This window comes from Lampetra fluviatilis, chromosome 4 (assembly GCF_964198595.1).
Source record: "Lampetra fluviatilis chromosome 4, kcLamFluv1.1, whole genome shotgun sequence".
NCBI classification, from domain to species: Eukaryota; Metazoa; Chordata; class Hyperoartia; order Petromyzontiformes; family Petromyzontidae; genus Lampetra; species Lampetra fluviatilis.
This window is the reverse complement of record NC_136278.1, coordinates 18,060,671-18,085,912: the sequence shown is the minus strand read 5'-3', so window position 1 is coordinate 18,085,912 and position 25,242 is coordinate 18,060,671. Positions and strand designations below refer to the sequence as shown.

The following is a 25,242-nucleotide window of genomic DNA, read 5'->3' as shown; positions in this document are numbered from 1 at the left end:
AAGACACGTCCAAACATCCATGATGGCACCGCGATGCCACAGCTCCCTCACAGGAGACCTACACTGGCGAGCGACCCCGAGTATTAACACACACTCTCATGAGGTGGCCCAAATGGCTCACAGAGCGCTGCGCTCGCACCGTTGAGGTTCTGGTTTCGAGTACAGGTTTAAGCCATCTGTGATTATTCTAAAAATATCAAAAGCAATACATTTTATATGAAACGATAAATAAACTACTGAAACTACCAGAAATTGCAAGCCAATTCTGGAATGCATAATCCAATGCTACAGAAGTTACTGTGCAGTACAGTATTAAACTGGCGAGTCACATTTCCACGCCGTATGGAGATGCAACAAACAAAGTCAGCATTGCTTTGCGTGCTGTTCAAGTTTTTTGTTTCAGGAATGAATTCAATTTTTATTTCCAGGTCCCCAAATTAAACCTTATAATATGCAGGGCATGGTATATCTGCCCACGTTATTTTGAAGACACACTGCACTCATGCACCAGAGACCTCCAACGAGGGAGTATTTCTGACAGCTGCGGTGCTGGTTCATACCTGCAGCACTAGTGAGGACGTGGGCGCGTTGAGTGACACCAGGAGATGGCACGAGAGACGCAGTGAGCGGGACGCGAGAGCCCTCATGACACTGAGCGTCCAACATGACCCCGCTGGACTCGGAATCCATCTCCACCGAGGTTACGGGGTCGGTCTGAGATGCAACACAGACAACACCATCTGCAATACCACCCCCACCATAAACATCAACAGCCCATAAATAACAACATCACCACTATCAGCACAAAAATACACTGCCACCATCACCACCATTAACAACAAACACCACTATCAGGACCCCCTCCATGAGCCCGGACTTTTATTTACTTCCTGTTTTTTTACCAGGTAAGGCCACTGAGCTATGCAGCTCATTTTCAGAAGCGACCTAGCCACAAATGACAGCTCAACCAAGTCACTTATCACGCAGAAATGTATAGCACAGTGGCGGCTCCTGCAAAATCTCTCAGGGGGGGCAAATGTCTGGATGATTGATAAGGATAAGGTCCACCCATGCAATGGATACATTAACAGCTTAAGCATGTAAAGGCAACTTCACTTCTTTAATATTAATGAAAAATAAAGTGACTCTTACAATACATCTTGTTTGTTTCTATACTCACTATTAAAACAAACCACTCAAATTTATTTTATTAAAGATTCCACTAGGTGGCGACAAATTATATTGTTGGATGAAACGTGCTTACGTATGATGACGTAAGCACGTATGATGACGTAAGCACGTTAGGGCGAGCCCTCCCGGAAGCCATAGAGAATGCATTGCAGCACCCCCGTTCGAAAAAAAACATCTTTGAATGTAAGTCTATGGGACCACTCGGGGAGATTCTCAGCTGGAGGGAAATCGCCCAAAAAGAGGCGGTACTCCACAGAACGTAGCATGACACTGATTGGACTATATCCAGAGGCACAGTGACGGCTAGCGTGACTCTGTGGTTGAATGACATTGGTGGTGCGTCGCCCAATCGCCCTAATGAAGAAACCGCCCCTGGTATAGCAGCCAAATATTTTAAACGCATGTTGATTCTAAATGTGGGGGGAGGAAAACCGGAGGAACCGCAGAAAATCCACGCAACCACGGGGGAAAGAGAGAAAGAGAAGATGCAAACTCCACATATACAGTAGGCGTCAGGGTCGTAATCGAACCCACGACCTCCTGTATACCAGGCGAGATAGTTAATATATCACCACCGTGGCGATATGGTCAGGACAGAGCTCATGGAATTGACCATCCATCTACTCCTTATCGCGAGAGGTCCTAACGTGCGGGTCACAATAGCCAGTGGCCGTGACTTGCATCGCGCGGGTGCTGGGAATTGTCCGACACTGACGGGTGATGAAGGGCACACGTGTGGTGGCACCATTTTGTGTTGAGGTGATGTCAATATTCATAATCCACTGTAGAGAAACTGTAGTCAGACATCTTTAAGTGGCAGTAGTGTTTAAGGACGCCGCACATTATTTGAAGGCACAGAGAGGCTTTAAGGCAGCGATCTTCACGACATTTTCAGAGGGGAGGGGGGGCCACTATCGCCGATAAGACATCACCAGTGTGAGGGCCGTCACATCATTGTTGGGTTTGACAGCAGCACGACGCGATGGCCTTCTGTTTGTTCGCGGTCAGCAGGCCCAGAGGGCAAACAGGACGAACTCTAGGGGAAAGAGAGGCGTGATCGCCACTAACAATCACTCTGCTCGCCAAACCACAGGAACTCGCACACCGTTACCACCCCGCCACAACCACCACTCATCGCCAACACGAAGCCACGCGGTTGTTTTCGCTGGAGTTTCTCACCCTGGTTCACCAAAATAACCTTGAATCACCACCACCACCAGCCACTCACCCCTCCATTATTACCACTCACCACCAAACTCACAACGCAACCTTTCAGTCACGCACTCACCACCCAGCAGACCCGGGGGTAAAATGTATTTGCTATTACAACACATTTGTGACTGAAAATAGTTACATCATTCATTACCAATGTCAACAATACCTATTGTAAGAACTCGCAAATCACCACCCAATCTCGACCACGCATCACACTCACCACCCAGTCTCTCAGCAGCTCACCACCCCCTCACCACCAGCGACACAACCCCAACCCCATTGTAATTGACAATCAAAAAGCCACCAGAGGCCCGCCACCAAGCTCCCGTTTTGCCTCACGCACCGGCCCATCGCGGAGGTCCGATTGCAGCTTCATCGCGGCGAGTCACCGCGCGTCCCTCGAGACTTTTGGGCGCGAGTCTCTCTGCTTTGCCTCTTGAGTCCCCGCCGTGTGTGTTGTGCTGTGTGTGCTGTATGTGTTGTGTGTGCTCTGTGTGTTGTGTTGTGGTGGATCTTGTGCGCGGGTTGAGAGACGCTCACACTTTGGAATTTGGCGCGAACCCGCAGCGCGCATGCGCAGAGCGAAACTTGACGTCATCAACAAAAACGAGGGAAAAACGGCGACACCCCCCACCCCCCAACGAGTCGGAACTCGGCGGCCATCGTGATCAGGTCAACATTATTTCGCTTACAGCGTCTTCGCTTGAACTGAAGAAAAAAATAACAGCACGCCCCCTGGGCGGACGTGGGCTGCCATCGTTATGACCGGCGATAAACCCCCGGCGACGCCGATCACAAACACTCGGGAATTGTGTCGGTAAGCTTTCTCGGCTCTCGGCAGCCATCTTGGTTAGGGCACAGTGGTGTTGGTGGGGGGTGCACGGGGGCTGTTTCCGGCGTGGCTGTGACGTCACTTCCGTCGGCTGAGCCCGTTCAAACGACGCGGGACGCCACCCGGGTGAGGAGGGTGCCGTGCGGCTCTCTGCTGCACCACGCGTAGCCAACAGAGCCGGTCTGTGGGTCTCTTGGATGTCTCTGTGAGTCTCTGGGTGTCTCTGTGGGTCTAAGGGTGTCTCTGTGGGTCTCTGGGTGTCTCTGTGGGTCTCTGGGTGTCTCTGGGTGTCTGGGTGTCTCTGTAGGTCTCTGGGTGGCTGGGTGTCTCTGTGGGTCTCTGGGTGTCTGTAGGTCTCTGGGTGTTTCTGTGGGTCTTTGGGTGTGTGGGGTCTCTAGGTGTCTGGGTGTCTCTGTGGGTCTAATGGTGTCTCTGTGGGTCTCTGGGTGTCTGGGTGTCTTTGTGGGTCTCTAGGTGTCTGGGTGTGTGGGGTCTCTAGGTGTCTGGGTGTCTCTGTGGGTCTCGAGGTGTCTGGGTCTCGAGGTTGTCTATGGGTGTCTCTGTTTATATATGTGGGTCTCGAGGTCTCTCGGCGTCTATGGGTATCTCTGTGGGTCTGGGCGTCTGGCAATCTCTTGTATGTATGTACTATGTACGTACGGTACGCTGGACTCGCTGAGAATCACAGCAGCAGTAGCAACAGCAGCATCGCCCTCCATCACCTACTGCGATGATAACTCGGCAGGACCCTCCTGAGAGGAGAGGAGAGCCTTTGGACTCCGTGAGCCTTTCCCCGGGGTACACAAAGCGGCGTTCCGCCTGTAGCCGCGACGGAATCCGCGGTCCGTGCGCGGCTTGTTTTGGTGTGAAAAACTTCTTCGTAAAGGGGATTTGTAAACGCAATACATTAGTGAGACTTGATTGATGTTGAGAGTTCTTGTTGTATGTATGTATGTTGAACTTCTTTCGCACCGTACGCAGCCAACCGTGCTAATCGGAGGTGCGTGGGAGGGACGAGCTAAACACAAAAAGCAGTCATGAAGTAATGAGTTTTCAATCGAGATGATTGACAAGTGCAACTATTGCCGCCGTGCACCATCCACGGCTTCTCTCTCCTCACTCGCCCGCACGCCGTCAGTCGCCTCCTCGTCACTCTGCTATCGCTACTACTACTACTGCTGGACATCTGTGAAAAAGAGCTGCATAGCTCATCGGATTCCTCCAGTCTAAATAAATATCATGCTTATGAACTTCACTTGTTGATTCATCCTGCCGTGTTGACTGCTCGGTCTACCAGACACTGACCGCGACGTCTCATGCATATCGTGTTGAACCATCAGCACACACTGCAGCTCACAAGAACTCACCCACTCACAACATTTGCAGTTAACAAATCACCCACTCACTGCAGTTCACAACCACTCACCACACTGCAGTTCACAATAACTCACCACACTGCAATTCACACTAACTCACCCACCCACTCACCACATTGCAGTTCACAACAACTCACCCACTCACCACTGTAGTTCACACCAACTCACCCACCCACTCACCACTGCAGGTCACAACAACTCACCCACCCATTCACCACGCTGCAGGTCACACCAACTCACCCACCCACTCACCACTGCAGGTCACAACAACTCACCCACCCATTCACCACGCTGCAGGTCACACCAACTCACCCACCCACTCACCACTGCAGGTCACAACAACTCACCCACGCACCCGCCATGCTGCAGGTCACCCCACTTCTCTTTCTGCTTCTTTCCTCGCACCGCTCCACCTCGCTAACCCCCACTCCGAGCATCTCATTTCCCCAAGTGTTTAAACCCTTCCTCGCTTCGACACGCGTTACACTCCAATGTACGTATTACAACTTTAATCGTGCTGTTTGTTGCTGACCGCTTAACGTTTCGGGCCTGTGGTCACAGTGCGATCAAACAAAGCAAGTGAAAGCTACAATTCAATGTATTTGTTTTTAAAAACGCGGGCTCTGGGCTCCTGTCTTTCCCCCCCCCCCATTCTCAAATGAAAATCCAATCTCGGGATAATGTTTTGGTTACTCTCAACGCTCAGCGTCTGCGACGTGAATTAGTGACGTGCTTGGCGCGCGAGTTTTTGTTCACTCCAGTACCGATTGAGGTCCCTCCCTACCCCACGCCATATAGGATCGTGGGGATTGTGCCATACTTCACGCCGGTCAGCGCGAGTTGGTGAAGACGGGAAGCGTAGACCCGGCAAAAAGTGGAGTACAATAGATTTGTCTGCACTGCCCGCTGCGTAGCTCCATCCAAGCCACGTCCAGGTTTAAACCCTGCCCAGCTTCCTAGATCTGATCTGATGAGCGCACTGCACTCGTGCACCTGATGATCTGAGTTTGATTCCTGACCACAGCTCATCAGTGGCGAGTGATATCTGAACCAATCCTGGGACTCCTTTTCACAAGCTTGTAACAAGTGGAATTACACACCCCATGACCGACACGGCGTGCGGAGGCCTTCATCCAGCGGCGGATTGACAATGGGATGTGATGAGATCGGATGCATTCCGAGTAAATCAATTGGTAATTTTCCTTTTGAGCATCGTCCATTTTGCTTGGCTGTCACGGTTTTGTCTCTTTCCCTGTGTTGATGGTGGTGCTAATGATGGTGACGTTACAATGATGCTCGGGGGTTGGCAACCAAAACAACAACAAGAAGTGCCATTGTTTTCCAATTCGGTAAAAGAAACTCAATATTTGAAGAGCCGCAATGCATGTCAATTGCATCATGAAGCAGTCCTTAAAGAGCCGCATGTGGTTCCGGAACCGCAGATTTCTGACTCCTGCCCACGGTGAACTGGAGTTCCATGATCCGGGGTCGCCAACCAAAAATAACAAGAAGAGTATTTTTCTTCGAATTTGGTTTAAAAAATAACTCTAAATCAAGAGCCGCAATGTAGTCCTTAAAGAGCCACATGCGGCTCCCATGTGATGATCAAGGAATCATCGGTGCTTCCCTGGCTGTCCCGAGGGCTCATTGTTGTTGTTGGTGCTGGGCCCCAGCAGTGTGGTTGTTGTGGCCGTGCAGGTTGTGGTCGGCGTGAGCGATGGGCGTCACGGACCTGTGGACGGTGCTGTCCCCCGTGCGGGAGCGCGTACCGCTGAGCGCGCTGGCGGGGCTCACGATCGCCGTGGACCTCGCCGTGTGGGTGTGCGAGGCCCAGTCCGTCAAGGGCATGGCCAACAGCGTCAAGCGGCCACACCTGCGGTGAGAGGCCCAGTGTTTGATACCCACCCAGCCTCACCGAATCTAAACCTTTTTTGTTTTTATATCTACCAGGTAAGGCCCACTGAGCTATGTAGCTCTTTTTCAGAAGCTACCCGGCCACAAATGATAGCTCAACGAAGTGGCTTATCATCACGTGGAAATTTATAGCAGCCAAATACTTTAAACGCATGATGTTGATTCTAAATGTGGAGGGGAAAACATGAGGATCCGGAGAAAAATCCACGCGACCATGGGGAGAACATGCAAACTCCAAATATACAGGCGTAAGGGTCGGGATTAAACCCACAACCTGTAAACCAGGAGAAGTATTTAACATCTCACCACCGAGGCGCCCAAGTACGAATCACTGCTCACAGAATCAAACCTCGCTCACCCCCATCCCGGTCACCCCCACCACATTCACTCCAGCCCCACTCACTCTTGTCTCACTCGTCCCCATCTCATTCATCCGTGTTTCACTCTCCCCTCCGCCTCACTGAATCCCACCACACTTTGTGTTGAAGCCCCTAGTCAACCTTCACACAGGGTAAGGTAGCTCGGTTTTTCATTGCTGTTTCCTCCAGCAATCCGTGCTGTCAACTCCCCATCCATCTTTAAGTCCTGACACAAGAGCTTCTTTCTTTCCTCTGCCTAGGACTCACTGACTCTCTCTATAAAATATTTATCCCAACTGTGTCAATAAAGCATCATGAGATATCGCATTCAGACGCTATAAAAATTCAAATGTTAATATACGTTCCCTTGTATAGTTTCACGATATTTTCCAAGCATCTGTGAGGTGCTCGTGAATAATGGATCCATGATACCGTTACGAGGTGACTCTTGCTTGTGTCGCGCAGGAACCTGTTTTTCCGCGTGTCGCTGCTGTGTCGCCTGGGCCTGCGTCTTGTGTTTGTGGTGGAGGGAGATGCGCCCGCGCTCAAGGCCGGCACGATGGCCCAGCGCAACGAGGCCCGCTTCGGGCCCAGCGCCAGGGTCTGCCGCGGCAAAGCAAACCGCGCACAGCTCAGGGCGACCCTCAAGGAGGTGGGAGCCGGAGTCAACTGGGTTCCTTCGAGTTCAAATTAAATGATTTTACATTTGATTTTCACGCCATTCTTATAGCGCAAGGCTGTCACGCTTTGCCCTGTGTTTCACAGATGCCTTGGTGATAGTAGTTTCGCAGTCAGGAGCAATGTTGTTACTTGGCTTTACCCAGTTAATTCATTTGAGGGTGGTTTTTCCAATTTGACCGTTATATCGTCATAAGTCACAGGATATTTAACATGCACTGTGAATCAGACGGCACAAATGGCATTTCAAAAGCAACATATCGAGTTTTTTATTTTGTATGTTGAGTTTTGAGAAGCCATTCGATGACGTCTGGGGTCGAATATTGGATTCTGTTTGTGCCTCCTGCAAAAGCGCGTGCGATTGGGCAGTGATCGGTGAGTTGAGTGATGGCGTGCACTTCACCACAGTCGCAATTTGCTGACACCTTAATTCACCAATTTATGGAGATTTGCATTGCCTCTTAATAGCGAGCGGAGCGTGGACCGCTAAGATGCAGCAGCCGGCACAGTGGGGAGCACTGATCGTGCCTCTGCCAGTGATCTCAGTCAGCCAACCCATGGCACCTGGGTCTCCCGTGACCTGTCAGCGAGCCTTTGACACTTCATGTGGCCTCAAAGTGCACCTAACCTGGGACAGCCACTGTGGTGATACCACCACCACTTATTGGCAAACGGCAGCTGTTGTTTTTGTTGTGTAACTGTGTGTGTGGGTCCCAGTGCAACGGTTAGTGGTAGTGAAACGGTTAGCACGCTCCCCTACGAACCCAGCGACATGAGTTCGATTCCCGCTTGCGGCCAACACCAGTGACGACTTCTGAACCGATCCTGAGTTACGATGGCCCGACTTACGATATTTTGATCTTACGATGGCGATAGCGATACGACAAAATTGTAAAATATTTTAAATTTCGCGCGGCAGGCAAACGCAGCAGTGTACGAGGTATGATACTGTACGTTGGGACGCTGCCGGGATGTACGCATCTCCCGCGTTTTTATTAAATTGCAGTTCATATAGGTAGGTTAAGAATTTACCTTTTTTTTACTTTACATTTTACTGTGCAATACAGTATTGTAATTAATAAATACATACAGTATATAGTTTATACAGTACGGTACTGTAAATTGCTCTGTTTTCTAAATTATCACCATTCTCTAAGACTCCTGAGTAGGCGAGGCCATCTTCGACTTATGATATTTTTGACTTAGGATGGGGTCGTTGTAACGCATCTCCATCGTAAGTAGAGGACTACCTGTACCTGATGTGTAAACATTGGCACTGGGGAGACAAAAGCAGCCCGGCATGGTGCTGGCCACCCACCCCCTTGTGTGCCGTTCCGGCCTTCATAGGTACTCACCAACAGCATTTTCTCTGAAAGTGTGTTAAAGCTATACGAGGGATCTTTGTGTTTGTGGTTATCAGTGCTGTGAGCTGCTGTCCTCGTTGGGCCTGCCGTGCCTGCAAGCCGCGGGAGAGGGCGAGGCTCTGTGTGCGGCGCTCGACGCGGCCGGGCTAGTGCACGGCTGCTTCACTGATGACGGCGACGCCTTCTTGTATGGCGCCCGCACCGTCTACCGTGGCCTCGCCGTGAGCGACCAGGTACCCACCTACACCACAATCAACACTGCCACCAGCACGACACCGCCACCACCAACACCATCACCACGAACACCACCACCACCAACACCATCACCACGGACACCGCCTCCATGACACCGTCACCACAAACATGACACCACTACCAACACCGCCACCAACGCCGCCAGCACGACACCACCATCACGACACCGCCACCAACATCACACCAACACCATCACCACCAACAATGCTACCAACACCACCGCGACACCAACGCGACACCACCATCACCAACAACACCGCCACCATGACACCGTCACCACGACACCGCCACCACCAAAATCGCCACTGCCATCACCAACACTGCCACCACCAATGCCACCACCAACACCACCAAAACCACCATCAACAGCCCATAGCACCCTCAATGGCATCCCTGCCAGGAGACACAATTGCATAACATGGGGGTGCTATTTAACTTGATTTTCAAGACAACATTCATCCATCCACAGCAATGTAGAGGTCTAAATCTGCTCCTGTAATGAAACAACTTCTACACGGTGCTTATGTTTTATCTCATGGAGATATAGGGTGGGTTTATTGTCGTGTGTGTGTGGGCGCATGACGTGGGCATATTGTTTGCACGGTGTGTGATGTGGCATCGCGTGTGTTTTATTTCTTGGGGAAACTGGTGATCATCGCCTCGTTGTTCCGTATCAGGACCCCCACGTGGAGCGCTACTGCGTGGACAGGATACGGAGGGAGCTCGGTCTGGATCGCGATGCTCTCATCGGTCTCGCTGTGCTTCTCGGCTGTGACTACCTGCCCAAGGTGCCCGTGTGCGCGTGTAGGCACGCGCCTCCACATGCCTGTTTTTAAGCACGCGTACGTACCAATGGTGTAGCGTGGCTGGCATGAGCCCTGGTGCAAGGTATAAAGAAGCTCCTTGGAGACGTCCATTTTGTAGAAGTTGAGCTTTATTTCTAACTTCACATATTTACAATTCCTAGTGTAACAACCGCCACACTCATCATTACTACGGCTATCTCCAGCCCCGTTTCCATCAAGTTAGTTCTCGAACAGTCTGCCTCGATGCCATCAACCTTGGTCGTCGATTAGTCCCCAAGCGTGGGCCTCACTCCCCCTCATATACTCACTAGGCCCCGCCCCTATCGGACAGTGCCCCCCCCACCACTCTACTGCAACACGTGTGTCCTTTATTATATAATGATTACAGTGCCTTCCGGCCACCTGTTTCAAATTATCTCAACGTGTGCCCTCGAGCACTTTCTCTGTACACGTGCCGAAGGTGCATTTCACACGACGTACACATGGCCCAGTCATCTTGGTGTCACATGAGCAGTTTACCTGACACAGCCACAAGACTGCAGAACTTGAAATTGCCAGCCCTCTTCCCGAGTCCCAATAATCTGTCGCCATCCTAGGAAAATGGCGACACTGCCAGGCACTGCCAGGTCCTCCGGCAAAGCGCCAGCGCTTGCCCCTACCATCTCATTTATTTGTAGTCGGTGCCTGGGCACGTCTGACCCATGGGCCGCAGTGTTGTTCTCCTTAACCTGCGCTACATTCTCTTATCTACGTGGGCTTCTTTCTATCTCTCGGTAGAATCTAAAGCGTGCATCTCGCCTCGCTACTTTGGACACTTTTCTCTGTTCACATTCACATATCCTGGGGGATCGTACTGTTTCCAGAAGTCGCACACTCAAAAGTAAGCCCTATCCTTTAAAGTGTGGAAAACGGGAAAGCTCCTGGACCGGTTGTGCAACTGATGACATCATCATCGAGGCAGGACCAGTTTATAGGTAAAAAAACGACCGGATTTGTTCACTTAAGGTTCACGCAGAACTTCAACTTTTCGATCGTGGAACGTTCTGCTGAGGTGACGGCATGCTTAGGAATGTGTGTGTGTGTATGGTCAACCTCAAAGTGCAGAGCGGTGGTGTAGCGGTCAACACGCTGCGCTACGAATCCAATATTATAATTTAATAAAATGACAAGCCGTCATTAAGAAAGCCCCTAGGCTAAAAACACTGCAATATGTAAGTATGTTGAACTTATATTGCACCGTACGTGCAATAGACATGCAGGTATTTTTGTTGTGTGCTTGTGTGTGCATGGAGAGACGGTAGTGGGGAGCGGTAGTGTAGTTGTGAGTGCACTGCGCTACGAACGTTGCAGCCCAAGTTCGCTTCTCGTTCTTGGCCAACACCAGTGACGATTATCTAAACTTTTTCCTGAGCCTCTCCTAGGTTGGCTCAGCCTCAAACGAGTACCTGGTTGGGTGTGTAAACATAACCACTAAGAGACAAAAGGGCCGGGTGTGGTGCTGGCCACCCACTCCCTCGTGTGTGGCGCCGGCCTTCAGAGGTGCTGTCCACTCACACCACTTGCCCCAAGTTTGTTAAGGCTATACGGACGATCTTTGTCTTTGCCAGGGCGTGAAGGGCATTGGCAAGGAGCTGGCTCTCAAGCTCATTCACTCGCTGCAAGGCGAGAGTCTTCTGAACAGGTCGAGCACCGAGTGTGAGCGTGAGACGGACACGCTGAGGGCATGCGCGCGCGCACATGTGTTTAGCCGGGGAGGCGCAGTAACAAGTTGAATCACACCCTGCGGTACGTTGTGGTGACAGGAGTTTGAAATACAGTCGTCTCCTTATCGCTCTTCTATTGCTACTATCACGGTTCCTGTTCCCATTATCCTTGCTAATTGGTTGCTCCACCCATGTTGAGGACTTGGTCTACCAGACTGTGTCATCTTATGCACCACACTCTGTCCAAAGACCACTGCAGGTCATAACAACACACCCGCTCACACACTCACCACTCTCACCACACTGCCTCTAACTCCGCGTCTTCCCCCGTTAACAATCGTTTTGTCTCACATTTAGGCAACATTGGCTGGGTGAATCCGCGTGCGCTCGGCACATATATGGCCAGGGATTCACACTCGAAAAGCTCAGGGACTTCGCAAGATAAATTGTTGCTCCACAGTTGCAAATTCACGCAGAGTTGCCCCCCACATGTACGCAACGGTATATGTGTGCTCGCTAACAGCACTTGCCCCAACAGTCTGTTAAGGCTATATGGGAGATCTCCGTAAATGTATAGGTGTGTGTGTGTAAATGCGTGCTAGTTGTCAAACATGCCCCATTTCACATGCAAATTCACAAACAGAGGTCAGAAACGATGTAGATAAAAGCTCTTCAAACTACGGCTCCTGGACACGTTTAATCCGGCCCAGGGTGACGCTCAAACTCACTCTTAAAAACGGCCTGCCAGTGACTCGAAAATTAAATAAATAAAGTGAATCGCCTCACCCTGCAATTGGCTTCTTACAGTAACAGAAGTGACTGAGGCACGTCAATGTGTCATTGCACCCCCTCGAGGTATTGAAATTCCCATTGGTCCCTTAGCGAGGACAAGGTTCCACTGGTACCCTGGCACATCAAGCGACATCCTCTGCCGCTGCTGAGTGCCTCTGTGCCGTCACACCCGCCAGGTTTCGCGCATGGAGGAAGGGTCCCTCGAGCGGAGCGCACCGCCCGGAAGACGGCGAGGGTCACTGGCGGCAGCGGCACTGCACGCAGGAGGCCGCCGCCGCCGAGTCGGCCGTCAGGAGGTACCGCACGTCGGCTGCTACCGAGCGGGCCCCGTCTGCCTTAGCGCCGGGCGACGTAAAGCGACCGCGCGACAACACCGAAATCGAAGGGCGTCTGTTATATAAGTGTAATGGTTCGATACAGGCGCTCACACTCGTGTGGAGGCAACACTTTATTGAACAACTGCAACACAACTGCAACACACCCTACACATAAGGTGGTGACCACCGTCCTACTCTCGCTAACACTCGGGTACTACTTGGCGTGGCAAAGCCAGGAGGGCTTCTGCTTGGCCACGATGACTGGAGGCTACTTTCTTGAGAGTCTTCATGAGACGGCTTCATCCCAGGCACCAACAGCCCAGCTCTCTGCGCTGACCCCCCTTATGAGCCTCTGGCGTGGCCGGCCACACCCTGGCCACGCCCCCCTTCTCGAACCCACGAGAAGGCTCCACTCCCCCACCACGTGGCCCCCAGGGTCCCCCAGGGCCCCTGGCCCCCTCCTGGATCCGGTCACGTGCCCAGCCGGGGTCACTCGGAGCGCCACGGCCTGACACAACCCCCGTGGCACCCATCAATAGCCTCCATACCGAACAGGCAGTGACGTCACGTGTACAGACCCAACAGCAGTGACGTCATGTGTATACAGACCCAATACAGTAGTGACGTCACTACATAAGTAAATAGTTTCACCCCGGAAAGTCTGGAGGTGGAACACCCCCATTGCGCGGGCGTCCACTACGGTGTGTGAAGATCAACCACTGCGGATGTCGATGTCGGTGTCGTATTATGTACGTTGAACTTCTTTTGCACCGGACGTAGCCAGCCGTGCTAATCGGAGGTGCGGGAAAAGTATTATTAAAAGGTATACAGATATAATATAAAGGCAGATATCAAGATGACAATCCCGGTGGATGCTGTGTTGCAGGAAGGCGCTGGAGTGCCCCGGCTTCCCGCATGAGGACGTGAGTAACGACGGCCGAGCAGATCGTGCGAGCGGAAGCTGTGTGCGCTTACAACGAGACTGCACCAGCACCAGCACTCCCCATGCCCCCACGTCTCCCATTGGCCGTGCTCTAAGCGGCTTATAGCCCCAAGAGGACGACCACGGTGGAGATTCATGTTATTTATTTGCATCGATATTTATCTTTATTTACACTGGATGAATCTGATGAGCTGTGAAGCAATTTTTTCACGGATATCAGCGGCCAGGGCCCAATGAGCTGTTAAGCTCTAATTCATGGGCATGCTATAGGCGTCGTGCACATTGGGCAAATTGAGATCGGTGAGATGGACGGTAGCAGCACTGGGCTGATTAACCAAGAGACAGTCTAATAAGAACCAGTGAACTTTCAATAAGGGTTAGCATCAATGGCATTGCACGAAGAACCGATGAAGATCATTTCTTGAACATTGTTTTACAAAAGAAATTGAAGAACACGTGAGCGGAGGGTGCTCTCATGGTGGTGCAGTGTGCGTGTCACAGCGCGATGCAATGCCAGTTCACAAATCTCGTGGTGGTGCAGTGCGCGTGTCACAGCGCGATTCAATGCCAGTTCACGAATCCGTGTGGCGGAGCAATACGGAAATCTCTCTTACCCCGCCGTGTTGCGGCAGAGCGGGCGGCTCGCTATCGGAAGGTTCCAAGTTTGCGTCCCGCTTGTCGGCGGACTCGTCATTTCTCTAGGATTGATCAAAATGAGGACCACTTAGTGGAGAAGTCGATGCTTCGTTTGAGCAGGAAATTACTTTGCTGAGTTTCACATGAGGTGCCTAAGCCAAACCAAGTCGCATACCAGACTCCCAAGATTCAATGTAATTTCCCTAGAATCAGAGAGCCAAACTCAGACATTGTATAAGTACAGTAGTTCCTGGCAAAAAGTTTTTAATCCGTTCCACGAAAATTACTGTTAACCGAAATAACTTAATAGAAAACAGAAAACACAATATGAACAAATCCAGTCGAGGTCTAAACGGTCATAAATGGGCACTGATGATTGGCTCAAGCATGCTCAGCCCACTTAAGAGTATTCGGATTGGCCGAAATTGGCACCAGCATGCATAACGTAAACATACCGTTAATCAAAATGCTAACGTTAGTCGAAACCATGGAGTCCCTAAGGGAGGCGAAAATGTTCACCGAAAAAAACGTTAACCGATGTCACTTAACCAAGGGACTACTGTAATAGGGAACACGTCTTGCGCCAATCTGAACTGCTGCCTTGTTTAGCATTGGAGGCCTCTGGTGAAATTACACGGGTCTTGTGATGGTTACTTTTGAGCTATGAACATGTGATCATTCATGATGTGACATTTTATGGTTTTGCATTACGAGGGATTCATTGAAATTAGCATCCTATCCATTGTTGATCAAAGTCAGTGGGCTTTGGGTGAGCATGACAACAGAGTAGCAGCCAATGGTCACTGCTTCGCGTGCTTTCAGATGCGCTTCTGCGGCCGTCTGGAACACTCTTCCTTCCGATATTAGGAAGCCACTGGAGTTGTGCACTTTTAAATCTCGATTTAAAACTAATTTTTTTCCAACTTCTTTTTGTGTTTAGTTTGTTGTCCTTCCCCTGCACCTCCGATTAGCACGGTTGGCTACGTATAGTGCAAAATAAATTCAACATTTGCACGTATATACCCAAGAGTACGTCCATCTGGAAAAATGGAACGATCACATCGGATCATTTGGAGGCGATGGGTAGATTATGGAATCGTGAGACTTTCAAGGATAGAGATGGCTTGGGAAGACCTTTATCCACCAGTGAATTGACTGCAAGGATTCAAGAATATGAATCCTTGCAGTCACGAAAGCTTCAAATCTAGAATTGATTATGGTTGATGATTAAAAAATTATACTACTTCCGGTTGTGGATGAAGTTGTAGCCCTGACCTGTGACCCCGTCGCTGCTCTTCATTGTCGTGAACCAGCCTTGAGAAGTCCATGAGCGCGTGTGTTTGTGTGTGCCTGTTACAGGTGATCGCTGAGTTCCGGAGCCACAAGGATAAGCTGCCATTGCAGCTGCAATGGAGTCGGCCCAACCTGCAGAAAGTGGTGGTGAGTGCAGCGATTGTTTCCTATAAACATTTGTCTCTTGTTATGGAACCACCGTGTAGTACAGACATCACCAGCACCACGTCCCACGACATTGTGGACGACCAGCAACCACGGACCACAGCATGGTAACCACTCTTTTAGAGTGTGATGGAGGTTGCAGTGATATCAGAGTGATGATTCTACAGCCCAGTGTTCGAATACTTCTGGATGAAGCCCTCCCCACGCAGTGTCGGTCAGAGGAGTTGTTTGACCGTGTACCTCACCGTGCTGGTCACTGCGGGTTGGTGAAGAGGCGAGTGGCCCAGCTCCAGTTTAGATATCGCTTGCCACTGATGTTAGCTGTGGCTGGGAATCGAACTCGGATTGCCTACACAGCTGGACCTTGGGAATGAGTCGTGATTCCCAGCCAGCAGCTGTCAAATGTTTAAGGTGCTTCTTTGCAGTGACACAGCTGACACATACACGTGCGCGCGCACATACATGCGTGTAAACGGAGGAAATTGATGGATTCTCCAAGTTTCCTCTAGAATGTGGCCTGTGGTTTGGTGGCTTGGTCATATAACTCTTAAACTAAAGCTTCTTTCTTTTTTTACCAGATAAGGCCCACTGAGAAATGTAGCACTTTTTCAGAAGTGACCTGGCCACACGTGATTGCTCAACGAAGTAGCGCTTACCGTGTGGAAATGTAATGCAACCAAATCCTCTAAACGTACGTTTCGAAATGTGGAGCGAAAAACCGGAGGACCTAGAGAAAAATCCACGCGACCACGAGGAGAACACGCAAACTGAAATATACAGGCATCAAGGTCGGGATCGAACCCACAGCCTCCTGCATACCAGGCAAGGTAGTTAACATCTTGCCACTGTGGCGCTGGTAGAAGGTTGAACATTTTAATGACGGTCGCAGGTTTTCTCGAAACTCCAGGGTCATTAAAATGAGTACACGTTTTGTTTCGTAGGTTCACAGTGGTTGTCCTATGGAAAGACTTGACCACACTGAGAATGTGGAATTTACACCACTGCTCTAGGAATGTAAATGGGAGATGAACACCGCCTCAATGCTCATTGAGCGAGAAGGCACTCTTGACTTGAGCGTGCCCTGGAGGAAGTGCTGGCGGAGTGTTTAATGCACTGCACCGTGAATCCCGGCGACCTTAACCCTGGGGCGTCGGAGCAATGCGGCATCGGTGCCGATTCAGCTTTGGTTCAGAGGTTCGTGAAGACAAATTAATCCGAGAGTGTCTCCCCACCGCCGCCCGTGATCGGTGAGGCAGGACGTGGTGGAAAGGAAACTGGAGTGGCCACCGCACTACACCTGCCATAAGCTGCTGCTGCTGCTCGCGACCTACGATCTGCAGGAGTGCGTCGCTGGACACCGCTCCAAGTGGCACCTCCAGCCCGTGCGGTAATTGGGGGTCACGGTCCCGATTGATAATACAACCCTGGACACCGAAGCTAAGCCAAATTTTCATAACTGACCGCATTAGCATAATCGCATACATTTTCATAAATTAATACGATTACCCCCATAATTTATAATTACATAGATTAGCATAATTTCCAATAGTTACACATTTTCCCAATCCTCTTTTTTTTAAATAAATTTTTAAAAACCCGACATATACAACAACGGGCACTCGTCATCACGCCGGACCCTGTCCCACTTCCTTATTAATTTATTCTTATTTTATAGTTGCACTCGTTTACCCAGGAAAGCCTCACAAGACCCTTTTTCAAGAGTGTCCTGCTAGGTTTTCACAGTTGGGGTGACACTTGCTATGCCTTTCCCAATCTGGTAATTTGCAAATAATTCTTCGAATTTGTATCGTGATTCTAGCATCTACCACTTATTCAGATGTCATCACAAGGTCTGTTACGTTCACTATGAATCAGGCAGCATGTATAGTACGGTTAATACACACGGCAGTATTAACCAGGGTGGACTCTGGGTTTTTTAACCTCTACCGGTGGGCCATGCCACAGCCCCCAAAAGTGGCGTCCTCACAACGCAGGGCTGGTTCCGGGGTGTCAGGCCCCAATGTAACAGATTTCTTAACAAAACGGCTTCACTTCAAAAGGAGACCAGATTTAGCCCGCTTACCACTCATGATATGACATCAAGTTTCTTCAGTCCCGCACACTGTCTCTTTCCACCCAGCCGTAGACATTGGTACAGCACAAGTTGTCGATCGGCAGGGGTTGGGTAAAGTGTAGTGCTGTTAAATGAAGACACACACTACGTGGTTGGAGGCAATCCGTTTATTAACACTTCAAACTAGATTCTAAGCTTTCGTGACTGCAGGGGAGTATTCTTTGGTTCTTTCGGTAAAGTCATGTAGAAATAAATTGAATTAAATTCGATTGCAACACAAGCAACCATCATCAGGTACAAATGTATGAGAAAACAAACATAGTAAACTTGGAAACATAATGCAAAACAACACAGAGAGTCGGCCAACAAAACAGTCAACACCCTACCTGGTTGATTACGTTCTTCCAAAGATTTCTCAATTTGAGAGAGAGACAAAACATAGACACGGAGACACACAGACAGACACACAAGCAGAGAGAGACTCACACAGAGACACACAGACAGACACACACACAGGCACACAGAAAGATAACGTCTCTGTGTCGAGGCCTTAAATAGAGAGAGCATATATTCTTGGTTCTTTCGGTAAAGTCACGTAGAAGGGAAATAATAAAATAATATATTAATCTTCTTTTATTATTTCCCTTCTACGTGACCAAGAATATGAATCCCTGCAGTCACGAATGCTTTAAATCAAGATTTTAGAGAGAGAATATTAACTTAATTAGGACCTTTATGGAGCTGGTTCTATAATTGGTGTAGACGTCTTTGTCATTACGTAACCCCCTATACACGAGGCTATTGAAGCTCCACGACCCCACGACGTGACCCGACTCGCCGAACGTCACCCACTCAATCGACCCTCGATCATCTCCGCGCTCCCCTTTTTATTACACGCTTTTATTTAACTCACTCTGTCTGTTGTTGTCGTATCCTCAAATCTTGTAACTCAATTTTAACCCACTTCCCAATGTGGTATCGACTGCAAACTTGGTATACTCATGTCATACTGATGACAATACCATATTCTATCATTAAAATAAATTAACGATCTTTTTTCACGCTTTCTATGAACTCACTCTGTCTGTTGTTGTCGTATCCTCAAATCTTGTAACTCAATTTTAACCCACTTCCCAATGTGGTATCGACTGCAAACTTGGTATACTTATGTCATTCATTTTTACATGTTATGTTTTGGCTTGGGTCTAATTGTCCACGCTCAACTGACGTTGGCTGTAAATCACCACGGCCCCTTACATTATGGCAAGCTTTGCGGCCACTTCCTGGAGTCGTGGAGTTCTGCCATTACGAGTAGGGTACATTTCATTAAAGCGTGTTTAAAAAAAAAGTATTTTTAAATATTACTTATATCCTCTTGCGCGCTCTATCCCCCTAGTGGCGGATTTACCGTAATTACAAAAGTGTGGGGTACTCCAGGGAGGTCCACATCTTGTTGTATCGCATGAGACGTATATGTATGTATGTATGTTGAACTTTTTTCGCACTGTACATAGTGCGGAGGAAAAACAACAAACTGAACATTAAAAGTACATAGGTCCAGTGGCTTCCTAATATCTGAAGAGCGTTCCAAACAACAGCAGAAGCGCATCTGAAAGAGCCCAATGCAGTGACCGTCTTTGTTTAACAGATATCCAAAAGCTGCTGCGAGGATGATCGTCCGCCTTTTGGCGTCCTCTGGTAGAGCACCAATTGGGTTGAGGCTCAAAAGAAAGCCGTCCCTTGATGTGGACCAAAGACAATGCATATATTATCATAGTATGTTTTTTGTTTGCATTTTGACTGCAAGTATTGTGGTTAATGCAGACATGAATCCTTGAAAAAAAGGTTTCAGTTTTGTTGCCAGAAAAAAGGGGAAAAACACTATTATTATTATGATGACCGGAGTTTGTGCGATGGTTTATGCTCCTTAACGAGATCAGCAACGTATTGTGGTTCTTTCGTGGCAAGCACTTTGTGTGTTCATTCAACAACCGGAAGCCAATGCAGCTCAGTGAGCACTGGACGGACATGGTTGGATCTTGCAGTACCCATCACGACACGTGCCAAAGAACTTTGTACACGCAGACGTCCCGTAGTGAGTTGTGAGTTGCAATAATCGAGATGATGTGTAAAGCTGCATTTATTTTCTGTTGTAGGATTGTGAAGACGTGCGTGCGCGCGGGGGCTCCCTGCTTCGAGGTGGAGTGGGAGAAGCCAGGTGAGCACTCGCTGAGGGCGGCACTTACTGAGGGCAACAATAAGTTGGGGGGCAACACGAGGGCTGTGCATCACTGGGGGCAGCACGCGATGAGAGCAACAACAACCGCCGTTCACCGCTAAGTGGCGCTGACGTCACCACGGCGTTTGTACCAGGCTAGGTGCACCTTGAGGCCACATGAAGTGTCGAAGAACCGCTGGCAGGAGGTCAAGGGACAGACGCAGGTGCCATGGGTTGGCGTACTGGGAAGGCTGGCAATGACAGCGGCACATCACACACACCCACCTCGTGGAGACCTACGTTGGCACTGAGTGTCCAAGTCTGCCTCAGCATTTTCTCTCCCAGGATGTCTTTTTGTTAAAGCATGTATTTGAATTAGCTTTGACATGTAATAGTTTTAAAGCCATAATGTCAGCTGGGACACTCCATCCGACAGGCTCTTAAACAAATGCCAATCGTCCCTCTCCATTATAACTGCTTGCCCTGCGACTATTATCGGAAAGGCAGCCACTTTTTAGAATGATGGAGTTCCACACTTTCCATCTCACCTAAGGCTAACAGTGTATTTATTTCCGTCAATCTGTCTCCAGTTCAGCAGAACTCGATCCTTGTATGTATGATGTTCGTACTTTACCGCACACAGCAAGGCCTGTGTGCACCAAACTCTGCTAACACGGCGACGCGAACTGTAGCCGTGGTGCAGGACAGACGATGCTGCATATGGTCGAAAACCGGCCGCCAACCAACCTGTGATCTTCAGGACGACGCTGCATTCTGCAAATGATGAAGCCGTTGCCTGGCTTGGCGGAACACACACGCTGATAAACAATAATAATAATAGGGATTTGTAATGTGCAATTTAGCACACGTGCACGTATTTAAAATGAGAAAATACCTGTGTTGGGAGCAGAGCCGACACCTTTGTGCGTGCGTGTGTTGGCATGAGTGGCAGTGTAGCAGTTAGCGCACTGCGCTAGGAAATCGGTAATCCAAGTTTGACTCTTGCTCACAACCAACACCAATGATGATTATCTGAATCGATCGTGGGCTTCCCTAGGTGGACTCGACCTGAAATAATTGCCTGGTGCGATTTGTAAAGATCGCCACTAGGGAGACAAAAGTGGCCGTGCGTGATTCTAGCCACACTACACACCTGTGTGCCGTTCTGGCCTTCATGGGTGTTGCTCGCTAACAGCCTTGCCCAATCAGCACGGTTTGTTATGTACGGTGTGAAAGAAGTTCCACATACGTACATACATACAAGGATACACGGGGGGTCTTTGTCTCTGTTGGCATGAGCAGATGGGTTTGTGAGTGAGGCGGGCAAGGCGGCCGAGCCTCTGGTGACGGTGGAGCGGCGCGACCTCGTGCTCGCCGCTCTCCCTCCGCTCGTCGCTGAGTTCCAGGAGAAGCTCGACCGAGCCCAGGAGCAGAAACGGAGAGCAAAAGCCAACGGTGCGACACGGCACCGCCACGCGCGCACCACGACTCGCCCCCCGGCGTCATTGATTTCACCTCGACGGCCAATAGAGCTGTGGCGTATATTCTGGGACGCGGGATATCGTCAGGTTTCACGCGCACGCTATGCGGCGCTTGGGTGAACGCAGAGGGCAGTTCAGGAAATCCCATTGTACCGCGCTACTCACCCGTGTCTGTGCTCTTCGCCCGCACGGACCATTGTGGTGAAGTATGGTCAAATAACCCCCGCGACCTGCGCGGTGGGACGCCCTAATCCAGCAGTGGATTGACCGAAGGGCTGAATGTGCATATGGCATATCAAATAATACAGCCGCTGGATTTGCGTAGGCAGATTGCAATGCCCTGGCTTAATATCAACCAGGTCTGCCCGGGTCAGTGACCCATAAAATATAAAATATTTATCTACCCAACACACCACGTCCAGTATGTCTGTGGCTACTATTCAGGTGCCTACTGCAGTCTGCCAGCGACCTGGAATATATTCGGTGAGATATTAAGCCGCGGTTATATACCTTATAGCACAGTGACAGCGAGTAGGGCACGCCCCGTGTGATGTGCGTCTGTGTTGTGCATCGTTCAGGGAGCGGTAGTGCAGTGCTACGAACACGGCGACCCGAGTTCAATTCCCGCTCACGACCAATAACAGTGGAGAATATCTGAACCGGTCCTGGGCCTTACCTAGGTCAACTCGGCCTTAAATGAGTACGGAATCTGGTGCGGTGTGTAAAACATGAGCACTGGGGAGACAAAGGCAACAGCGGGTATGGTGTTGACCACCCACCCTCTCGTGCGCCACGCCGACCTTAATAGGTGCTCGCTAACATAACTTGCCCCAACAGTCTGTTAAAGGCTATACGCTGGATCTTTGTCTTTGGTGGGCATTGTGTCCTGAAGGGAGGAAACGTGGCGGAGTGAAGCCCGCGCCTTTGCCGGCCCTGCAGGCCGGACCCCCGGGCGACGACAGCACTCCTCACTGTGACGGGGAGCAGCTGACCGCACATCATCACGATCCTTGCCATCCTCACCGCCCAACGCCCACATCGCACCATCGTCCTGCAGAAGGCGGCGACTTCTCAGGAGCGGCCAGCACAAGGCCCGGCACTCTGGCCTCGGTCGAAGAACTCGGCACGGCAAGAAGAAACGTCGTCGGTGCTCACAATTCCCTCAATGCGGACATTCTTTTGCCCGCGGTGAAATGCGTGGATGGAGGATACGGACAGCAGCAGCAGTTGGAGACATCAACAGAGTACAGCACTCAAAGACACGACGGCTGCAGGAGGAATGGCGCCACCCAGAGTCTGGATACTCTAATGCGGACGAGCGACGGTGGCGGCTTTGGCAACGGTGGTGTTGGCGGGGCCACGTGCGGCATCGCGAGGCTGCACTCCCTGCTCGAGGAGCTGCACCTGAGCGACGTCGAGTGGAGCAGCAGTTCTATGTGCCCCACCCCGCCGGCGACGCAGCCCCTGCCCGCGGTGCGGAACGAGGGCCCTCCGCTGCCCCGCGGGGTTCTCGACGAAGGCCTTGACGAGGAAGGCCCTTGCCCAGAAACTCCAACGGGAGCCGCGACGGTGCGGCTGGGAGTGGCTTCTCAGCGCTGCGGCAGCAGCACTTCTCAATTCACGACGAGTACTGCAAGCTGCTCCGCACAACAACGTGGCGGTGATAGAAGCAGTGATCCTGACAGAGTTGGGAGTGAGCAGCGTGTTGTGCCAGGCGCATCATGCAGTAGTGGAATTCCCCATATAAGCGTAGCCAGCGAGGTTCGTTCTAAATGTCGCGTGGCTGAAAGTCGAGCCTCCAAAGTTGACGTTAAGGTTTATACACCCAGTCCCACCCAGCTCTCGCTACGGGACAGAGTCTTGCTCAAAATCTTCATGGAGAAGAATCAATTGGTGAGGTCAGGTACATCTCCCAAGCCTTCCCAGAGCTCTGTTGAGTTTATGTATTCCCTGAAATGTAAATCTCCCAACGGTTCACAACTCCAGGCTTCCCACCCCCCAATTGCGGGCCAGAATAAGGCAGCTTCTGCTTCTGAAAACGAGTTAGGCACTGTTAAAAGTATTGGCATCAGGCGCGAGAATACACAAACACCTCCTGACACACTACACAAAACAGTTGAAACACTTTCTGAGCATGACGCAAAGCCAGGAGTCGGGGCTGGTGCTAATCTGAGGGGTGTGTTGATCGGCAAGGGAGCGAGACATGCTACGGAGGCGCCGGTTGACCTAAGCGACAGTGAGCTGGATCTACTGGTGGCTGAGAAGATTAAATCGCTCACTGGGAAGATGCGTTCTCACTCCGATTCGGCGGTCAAGCATCATCGAACGAATGCTTCTCGGAAACCATGCGGCGTGAGCACTGCTCGCCATGCCAGCGACAGTGGTGCCGTGGACTCTGAGCGTGTGGCGGCACGAGCCAGGGAACGGTCTCGGAGGGTATTCCAGTGTTCGTCCTCCTCGGACGAGGTCAGTGATTTGGAAGAAATGGTAGAAATGAGAGGTTACGGTGTCACCAAGTCGAAAAGCCAACGTCTGCCGAGCGATTTGCAGAAAAATCCCATGGGCCGCCCTGTGCGTAACACGAGTTTTAAAAGCGTGGCACAATCCGCAACGCACGGAAGTTTTGCTACGAGTCGTGGAGGAATCGGGGTCGCTCATGACGTCAGTCATCCATCTGCCGGACTCAGTAATACGGTGATGCCTGCGTCACCAATTGCTGAGCAGCGCAAGCAGAAAGCTGTTGCGTCCTGTGATCCCGGAGCCCACCCGGAACGGGTGCCGGCAACAACGAGTCCCGGCCCCAATCATCATCCACCCCATGACATCTCTCCATGGGCATCACCTACTGAAGCTGGAGGCATTCTCCACCCAGCGACAGGAGACGATGACGACGATGAGGGACCTTCCTGTGCCCCAAGCGACGGTGGTGGCAAAGCGGGGAGCCTCTGGCCAGAGGGAAACCTGAACGGTGTTTTTATCGATGTAACTGATAATACAATTTCCACAGACAGTTCAGATGAGAATGGGTATCTGCGACGAGCTCATGGCCAACAGTGGAACACGTGCAGCTCTGGATCCCGTGCGCCTGTGGACCCAGATGTGGTCTTTGACAACTCGTCATCATGTATAGAGAACACCGATTTGATCGCGAACGGCCCTAAACAGATTAATTTATGTAAACGCAATACTGACATCTCCAAAATAGGCCGTCTTGTTTCGAAATCAGCCTCAGAAATCGGTGCCCCCCGTACACTTATGTTGGGAGCCCGGTTTGCCGATGTGAAACCCAAGCAGGCTCCAGTAAAGTGTCTGGGCCCAGACAGAAAGCCGGTGAGAGGTATCGACATGAGGGGACAGACCCAGGGCGGGACAGCGGCGGTGGCAGTGGTGCAGGGAAGAACAGGAGACCGCGTGAGCTCCGTGGCCTCACAGAGGGGGGCGGCGCAGACGAGGCGTGGGGAGGTGAGAGGGGACCCAAGGGTAGGGCCCCAGGAGCGGTGGGCAGCCCAGGAGAGGGTGGTAGTAGAACCGGAGAAGGTGATCGTGATTAGCGACGGCTCGGACGTCTCCCTTACGGAGAGCCCGCAGCCACTGGCTCAGCGCGTGGCGCTACGGCTCCGGGTGCCGTAA

General features: G+C 50.8%; 2 protein-coding genes across 2 annotated transcripts in view; one reads left to right on the top strand and one right to left on the bottom strand.

Annotated features, from left to right (window-relative positions):
• CLSPN (claspin) overlaps positions 1-2,918 on the bottom strand; it is a 28,649-nt gene extending 25,731 nt beyond the window's left edge. Inside the window, exons 1-2 of the mRNA XM_078855699.1 lie at positions 2,750-2,918; positions 561-714 (exon numbers count right to left, since the gene is read on the bottom strand). Of these exons, the coding sequence (XP_078711825.1) occupies positions 561-714; positions 2,750-2,782 (187 nt within the window). The 5' untranslated portion in view covers positions 2,783-2,918. The remainder of the gene's footprint in view (positions 1-560; positions 715-2,749) is intronic.
• A 432-nt stretch (positions 2,919-3,350) lies between these two features.
• GEN1 (GEN1 structure-specific endonuclease) lies at positions 3,351-25,242 on the top strand. Its single transcript, XM_078855199.1, has 16 exons — positions 3,351-3,443; positions 6,291-6,492; positions 7,353-7,539; positions 8,986-9,162; positions 9,862-9,972; positions 11,598-11,671; positions 12,662-12,781; positions 13,689-13,725; positions 15,741-15,821; positions 17,096-17,226; positions 20,070-20,131; positions 21,434-21,586; positions 22,505-23,569; positions 23,988-24,058; positions 24,337-24,387; positions 24,907-25,242. Exons 2-16 carry the CDS (start codon positions 6,332-6,334, stop codon positions 25,240-25,242), a joined length of 2,817 nt encoding a protein of 938 aa, XP_078711325.1. The 5' UTR covers positions 3,351-3,443; positions 6,291-6,331.